The 7,551-nt window shown below is 33.2% G+C and overlaps 2 protein-coding genes across 5 annotated transcripts; both read left to right on the top strand.

Moving 5' to 3' along the window:
• On the top strand, positions 655-1,684 carry LOC109130723. The gene is made up of 3 exons (XM_019240623.1): positions 655-669; positions 993-1,213; positions 1,378-1,684. The coding sequence occupies exons 1-3, from the start codon at positions 655-657 to the stop codon at positions 1,682-1,684; spliced, it is 543 nt and encodes a 180-aa protein (XP_019096168.1).
• LOC104777678 (type IV inositol polyphosphate 5-phosphatase 11-like) lies at positions 2,661-7,254 on the top strand. Of its 4 annotated transcripts, none has more exons than XM_019243870.1 (8): positions 2,661-2,870; positions 4,821-4,878; positions 5,027-5,177; positions 5,325-5,455; positions 5,568-5,644; positions 6,086-6,211; positions 6,322-6,497; positions 6,795-7,254. In XM_019243870.1, the coding sequence occupies exons 2-8, from the start codon at positions 4,835-4,837 to the stop codon at positions 7,089-7,091; spliced, it is 1,002 nt and encodes a 333-aa protein (XP_019099415.1). In that variant the 5' UTR covers positions 2,661-2,870; positions 4,821-4,834; the 3' UTR covers positions 7,092-7,254. The 4 variants fall into 4 exon arrangements, with proteins under 4 accessions (XP_019099415.1, XP_010500275.1, XP_019099416.1 ...); XM_010501973.2 differs by having other exon boundaries at positions 4,807-4,878; XM_019243871.1 differs by having other exon boundaries at positions 2,675-2,773; positions 4,807-4,878.

Below are 7,551 nucleotides of genomic sequence, written 5' to 3'. Positions count from 1 at the left end.
AAGTGGTGTCGACCGACACCCCATGAGTGTCTATCGACACCCACCCCCAAAACGCGGAGTTTTGGTTCACGGGCGTTACATGTTTGAATTAATAAAATATCATTAACTTTCTGCTAACACGGATTAAATCTTTATTTTATTATTTGTCAACATTATTAATATTAAAATATTTGACATATAAAATTAATTTGATTTAACTAAAATTGTGTAAAATAATTAAATCATTATAAAAAAATTGACTTAATCATAGCGTATAATTGACTTATTATGTAATTAGATTTTTTATTTTTTATTATAATAATTCAAAATCAAAATAGAATCTCAAAGTGTAAACAAAAAAAACTAAATATAACAACCAAATAGTCATAAAATATATTGTCGGTTAAAAACTAATATAAACATTTAGCCACGTCGAAAAATTTAGTTATTTTTCTATTTGCAAAACAATTAATTTATTACAAACAAATAGAATATAAAATTTAAATAATAATAAAATTATATGCATCCGGTGTATCGCAGATAAAATCAAGTTATTTGTACTATTTGATTAATTTTATTATTATTTAAATTTTATACACTCCCCCTAATATATACCGTACTGATTAAAAAAGGAATCAATATCATCTGACTAAGAAAGGTAAAGGCAACAATACGATGTCTAAGAAAAAGGTAATAATACAAAATCTTAGAAGTTATCTAAAAAAAGATATGCACTTATCAAAAAAAAAAATTTTGTTACAAAAGAGTTTTCGAAGGAAAGGAGATATTTAGGTGTATATATATAACATTAAACCTAACAAAAAAAAATCAACATACACGTCTCTCTTTCTGTGTCAAAAAAATGGGAAACGAAGCATTACTTCCCCAACCCCAACCTCAACCCACCTCTCTATGGACTACACTGAAACGAAAAGGTTATGTGGATGGGTTCTTAATACTATTAGTTTCCTTGCTCCTCATTTCTCTCGTAATCTTTTCTATCTACGAGATAGACAACACAAGATTCGTATGAAGAAAATTATGTGCCGGACATTACAGTGCCATCAATGGATTCCACAGTGCTTAATATGACCGAGACTCGTCTTAGTGTAAAATGGGATTTATTGATTAGGATTCCTCCAGATCTTCCTGGTTTCTATATGTGTCTCGATGGAGATTTTCAGGTTTTCATAATTTACAAAGGTGTAACCATTGCTACTTCATCCATAGAGAGGTTACAATTCTAAAATTTATACACTCTTTTTTATTTTTGTAAATCTATTTAACTTTGTTCATATATTGGATGTTGATGACTATAAAAACTTATGGCCCGTTAGCTAAGTTTTGTTCACATATTATGTTCGATTACTAACATAGGTTAACTCTGTATATAATTAGTTATAGTCTCAGACCGTGGTGGGCTAATCTACTTAAGGTTTCATCGATTGCTTCGGAAGTAGATATGGACGGTGTGATTGTGAAAGATATCATGGAGAGTATTAAGGAAAGAAGTGAAATGCCGTTCGGGTCGAGATTGCATTTTCGGGATTGCAGATATGAGACGACTGGAAAGATGAACTATGCGTGTGATGATGCCATGTTGCGGTTCGAGCCCGGCTCTCATACGACGGCAAGTTTATTTGGCAACCATTCTACAAATGTTGGATATTCCTTGCCTTTTGATATTGATTTAAACATTACTTGATCCAATAATCCATTTAAGTTCAAAATACATTTATGAAACTTAATATATAGAAGTCTGAACACACGCTACCCGAATTCAGTATGAAGGAATCTCAATCGCATAAAATTGATGGTAAAAAAGAAGGCCTCATTCTTTTGAAATATTATAATCTCTCGATTTGACTGTCTATCGAGACTAATGACTTGAAAAGCGACTATCTATTTTATATCGATCGGAAAAATGGAAGTGGACTTGACATGGGTCAATCTTTAATACGAGCATATATATGTACATGGGCTATGAGAGCTTTGTGCGACATGCTTATTGACTTAAGTGTGTGGGCTTTAAAATTTCAAGGCTACATCAGATCTATGCAGGTTCTTACATGATGTAACTTCGGAGATATGATTGTAGAGCCTTCAGAAATGTCACACAAAGAAATCCCTACATGGACCATACTGTCATATTCTTTTCAGTTTAATTGGAAAATAGAAATCACCAAAATACTAACTAAATAACGATAAAAGAAACACTTCAATAGAAGAGCTACTTGAAACCACATAAACTTCAACAACTAACAGCAACACAAATTTGTGGACAAGAACATCTTATTTACACATAATATGTGGACGTGAATTTAAGATTGTTGAAACTCCACGACTAGTGGATAAGAACATGGTAGTAGTTTAGATATTTAATTTAGAACTTCACCAAACCCGACGCAAAATCTAATAGAATGTGAATAAAAGTAACATTTTTGTTGTTTCTGGAATGGATAAAACTGTAACCGTAACTTATTATACTATGGTTTAGGAAAGGTTTGCGTCTGTTATTTATATCATACCGAACCGATTTAGATAACCACTAACTTGAACCGATTTAGGAAAGGTTTGCGTCTGTAGGTATGAGAAGTTTATTCCCACTAACTTCACTAGAACCACTCATTTCTATCTCTATTGTGGCCTATAAAATAGAGAATGCTAGAGAGAGGTTAACACGTAGACACTTGATGACTAGAAAGAACTCTAGAGACTAGAGATCTCTAGCAAAACATTTTCGAGAGAGAAAGCTGGTAAAATTAATCGGAAGGTAGCTTCAACAATTAAAAAGGTGATTAATTTACGTATGTGATCTTTTCCCCTACCTCTGCGTCCATTTCCTAATCAAATCCCAAATAAAATTTCATCGCTAAACCGGGTTAATTAAGGTACGTACTCGGTTTAATGTTTTTTCGCATGTAATTTCTTGGATGAGTTAAACAAACAAACTGGACGAAAGTTAATTAGTTTGAGGGCTAAATCCTGATAGTCACCACCGACCACTTGATTACTGATTAGGTCGATCTCCATGTTGTAGTTGAAGAAGTGTGGTATCAGGTCACTTGAGTAGCATACAAAATGGGAAAAGAAAAAAAAAACAGTATCAACAAAAAGCTATTAACTGAATTGATCCATAATAAAATATTCAACATACATATTTAACAGAATAAAATATTAGGCAATTGTCATAATACCGATAAAATAGGTTTACTCTTTTTTTTTTTTTTTTCACTGAGTATATATTGATTAGAAGATTAGGTGTTACAAACAGGGAATTGGCTTATGGAAAGCCTTCACCTGACCAGGGACTCGAAAACTAGAAAGGATTTTCTAGTCACAGTAGATACATGTCATAGACCATGATCTTTACAAAAAACAAAAAAAATCCTGTCTAAGGGTTAGCGGATTAATCAGAGAATGGATTCTCTCAATGAAAATACAAATATCCTAACCAGGAAGGAAGACCCGCTGCTACATAAGAGTGAAGTCTATTATCTTCAGTTACACTTCTCGCAATGAGAAAAGCTCCTTGATTCTCTGCCCTCGAAGCCCCAACAAAAAACCATTCCCTACTAGGTTTAAACACAATACCAATTGAGAGGAATGGAACCTAAAAGATGGCCACGCTTTTGGCCTGTTAATTGCACTTACCAATACCGAATCCTCCAATGCAAAAAGGACCTTACTGATTTTATAGCTTATCATACTTTCGACTGCCCAAATCGCACTAATGAGAGAAGCCTCCTGTTTGGATTTGATCTTGGAGAAAGGTCTTCTACTGTGAAAGATTACCGTTCCAGAAGCATTCTGTAGAATCCAAGAAGCTCCAACTATCTCAGTTCTTCTTGACCAGGAGACTCCAATACTACATTTCAACCAATCGTCAGATGGAGGATCCCAGAGAATCAAGGTCGTCGATGGGGAGGGTGATACAGTAGGCATACTTGAAGAGAGGGGAAAGGTATCTCCTGAATCTTCCACCCTTTGCACATCAAACCAAACATCAACATCAACTTTGATCTTTTTCACCGTCTCTAACGGAGAGAAACTCTTTCCTTCAAAGAACAATGAATTCCGGTTCTTCCAGATCTTCCATAAGATCCAAGGAAAACTTCTTCTGATATCTATGGGCCACAAAATGTTATCCCTATTGAGTAAGAGGTGGTGAATGTGGGAAAAAACAGAGCCTTCACCGGGATTAAAGTTTGGTATAGAGTAGTCTGAAAGAGCCCATATCTGACGAGCCAAAGAGCAAGAGAAAAGTACATGAGAGATCGATTCTCCTGCCAAGCCAAACGTAGAACAAACCACATCATACTTTAACCACATCAAAATAGGTTTACTCTATATTTCGCATAAGCACACACACAATTAATTTCCATTAAATGATTTACATAGCATGTGGTGATGATGTGGATAGGTGAATCATCCGCATTTGTTTACTATAATAATATCAACATTGAAATTCTAATAAAAATCAATGATTCGACTGTACTTTTTTTTTCTTTATCCTCTAGAGATTTCCTGATGAAGAAAAAAACACCAAAGTCATTGTCAAATTCGACCGTCCATTCGAAGACGTACACGTCTTTGTAGTCAACACCATTCTCACCTAACCTTCCTAGAAAACCACGTAACATTGCATGTGCCTAATTTCTTAAGCAACCCCAATCAATATATAGATAATGACTTGTAAATTTTTCTCATTATATCATTCCTCTTTAAATTTCCCCACTTCCTCTCTTGACACATCTCTCTCTCTCTCTCTCTCTCTCTCTCTCTCTCTCTCTCTCTCTCTCTCTCTCTCTCTATAAAAACCTTTAGAATCTTGCTTTTAGCGGAGAAACACTGCATGCAGACAATGGGGAATACGAATTCGATGTTTGGACTAAAAAGGTAATAGTTGTTATCATACGAATCTTGTCTCCTACGTTATTTTCTATATAAATACTATTCACAAAGATACGATTATAGATCTTGAAGATAGAGATTTAACTCAAACGTGGAAGAGTAGTTAATGACTTTGAGTTGTTATATCTTATAGGTTTTCAAAAAACAAGCAAAATCCGATTGGTTCGTTTGCCAACAACTCATCTCACGATGGTATTAAAACAATTGAAGCTGTCAAGAGTTGCAGTTTTTCTAGGAAAGCAGATCTTTGCATCCGTATCATCACATGGAACATGAATGGAAAGGTACGTACGTACGTACGCACAAATTAGTTGAATACGTAGCACATATTAATTAGTTGTAAATTATGTTTAAATGTCACTTTATGATGAACACAAAGAGTATTAGATTCAATTACGAATTATAGTTAATTGTTATTCTTTCATGTGAAGGTTTCATATGAGGATTTGGTTGAGCTTCTTGGCAAAGACAGGAAGTTCGATTTGCTTGTCGTTGGCTTACAAGAGGCTCCCAAAGAAAATGTTGCTCAATTTTTGGAGACGGCTACATCTCCAACTCACGTGTAAGCTAGTACTCTACACATTCTTTCAATTTATTGATCCACCAAAAGTTTTCTTTCTTATATTCCTCTGCAATCGTAACATTGGAAAGTTCCATATCGAAATGAATTGCAGGCTTCTAGGGAAGGCAAAATTGCAATCGATCCATCTATATTTGTTTGGGCCAAAGAATTCACACGCATTAGTAAAAGGTACGTATATATTAATTTATCTATCTTCACTAGTTGTATAATTTTAACAATTATATAAATAATTTCATTCTAAACATTTATATCCAACATTTTAGCTTATTTTACCAAAATATCTCTAGAATATCAAATTAATATTGATAAAAAAATGGAGTACGTTTTTTTCTAACCGCAATGGAAGAGTATATAAACATATTCTTTTCACTCAATATAAGTTTTCACTCCCTAAATTTGTATTTTTTGGTATTTTTGACACATAAGAACAGAAAAATAAGTTTTAAATCCTTACAAAACAAGTTGTTAATTCTGTTATATTCTTATATCTATATATATATATATATATATAACTAATTTGGACTTAGGTAAAATTCTGTGTTTAATGCCAAACTTTATATTAAAATTTTATAAGGTCAAATAACATAATCGTGTACGATTCTATTGCAGAATTAAAGGCGGAGAAACATTCAGTAGGAGGATGTGGAGGTTTAATTGGAAGAAACAAAGGAGCCGTGGCGATTCGTTTTAACTATGATGACATCAAAATGGTTTTCATCTCTTGCCATCTCTCTGGTACCTACTTCATTTTTTTTTTAATTCTCTCTCTTTTAAGCTAATTTACAGTTAAATTACAATTAAAAAATATCATTAATAATTACTATTGTAATAAACTAATAATGCAGCTCATGCAAAGAAAGTGGATCAAAGAAATACTGAGTTGAGACACATAGCAAATTCACTATTATCAAGAGACAAAAGGACACGTGACCTTACTGTTTGGCTTGGAGATCTCAATTACAGGATCCAAGATGCCTCTAACCGTCCTGTTCGATCTCTTATCCACAACCATCTTCAATCCGTAAGTCTCTAATTCCATGACATGCAGATGTTATCTTGATACTTAAATTACGGATAGAGACACTGCCATTGGGCTAAATAAAGATAAAAAGAATATATACTCTTCAAGTATTATACATAGACTTAATTAAAGATAATTTTTTAGGTTGCGTAAATATCAGTTTTGATTTAGTACAAAATACTATTACCATTAGATTTTGAAAATAAAATTTTATTTCGTTCTATTTTTAAAAATGTAGGTATTCGGTATGGTTTCATAACCAATTTTAATTCTATTGAATTTTATTACTTTGTGCAGGTTCTTGTGAGTAAAGATCAACTCTTGCAAGAAGCTGAGAGAGGTGAAATATTCAAGGGTTACTCTGAAGGAACTTTAGGGTTTAAACCAACTTACAAATACAATGTAGGAAGCAACGACTATGATACAAGCCATAAGGTCAGGGTTCCAGCTTGGACAGATAGGATCTTATTCAAGATCCAAGATACTGACAATATCCAAGCAACTCTTCACTCTTATGATTCCATAGACCAAATATATAGTTCCGATCATAAACCTGTAAAAGCGGATCTTTGCTTGAAGTGGGTCAACAATTAGTTAATAGATGCATACATGAAGGATTAATTAGAAGATATGCATTATTGCTGTTATGAGAGTAAATAGTTGGAAACATTTTTAATTTTTTTTGTTAGTTATTATATTAATGTTTTCAATGTTAAAAGTTGCAAGTTCACAACTCTATAAAGTTCCAATTGTGAAAGTCTTGAATATGTGTCACAAGTTTCTTAAAGTTTGCTTTCATGAGTGGCAGATAGTTTACTTCAGAATCAAGCCTTGCATTAGCCTTCATGAGCCATACCAAATTCTTGTACACTTATTTCTACTAAACCAATAATTACGTTCCCTTTCTTAGAATTTTATTAATTTTTTTCTTAAATTGGTTTAACTCGTGTATCGTGTTCGTGCTCACTATCTCTTATTTGTACTCCGTTTAGCGTATACGTACTCCCTTTCTCATCTTTTTACACCATGTCTCTTATATACTTCATAATTTCTT

Source organism: Camelina sativa, chromosome 3 (genome assembly GCF_000633955.1).
Source record: "Camelina sativa cultivar DH55 chromosome 3, Cs, whole genome shotgun sequence".
NCBI classification, from domain to species: Eukaryota; Viridiplantae; Streptophyta; class Magnoliopsida; order Brassicales; family Brassicaceae; genus Camelina; species Camelina sativa.
Note: the sequence above shows the minus strand (reverse complement) of the source record. Positions and strands in the feature narration are given on the sequence as shown.

What these genes read in the sequence shown, in the direction of transcription:
- LOC109130723 (XM_019240623.1), top strand. An exon ending in GCTACTTCATCCATAGAGAG is followed by an intron (nt 1,214 to 1,377) that starts GTTACAATTCTA and finishes GTATATAATTAG; the next exon opens with TTATAGTCTCAGACCGTGGT.
- LOC104777678 (XM_019243870.1), top strand. Translation starts at nt 4,835, where the DNA reads ATGCAGACAATGGGGAATACGAATTCGATGTTTGGACTAAAAAG. An exon ending in GCTACATCTCCAACTCACGT is followed by an intron (nt 5,456 to 5,567) that starts GTAAGCTAGTAC and finishes AATGAATTGCAG; the next exon opens with GCTTCTAGGGAAGGCAAAAT. An exon ending in CATCTCTTGCCATCTCTCTG is followed by an intron (nt 6,212 to 6,321) that starts GTACCTACTTCA and finishes CTAATAATGCAG; the next exon opens with CTCATGCAAAGAAAGTGGAT.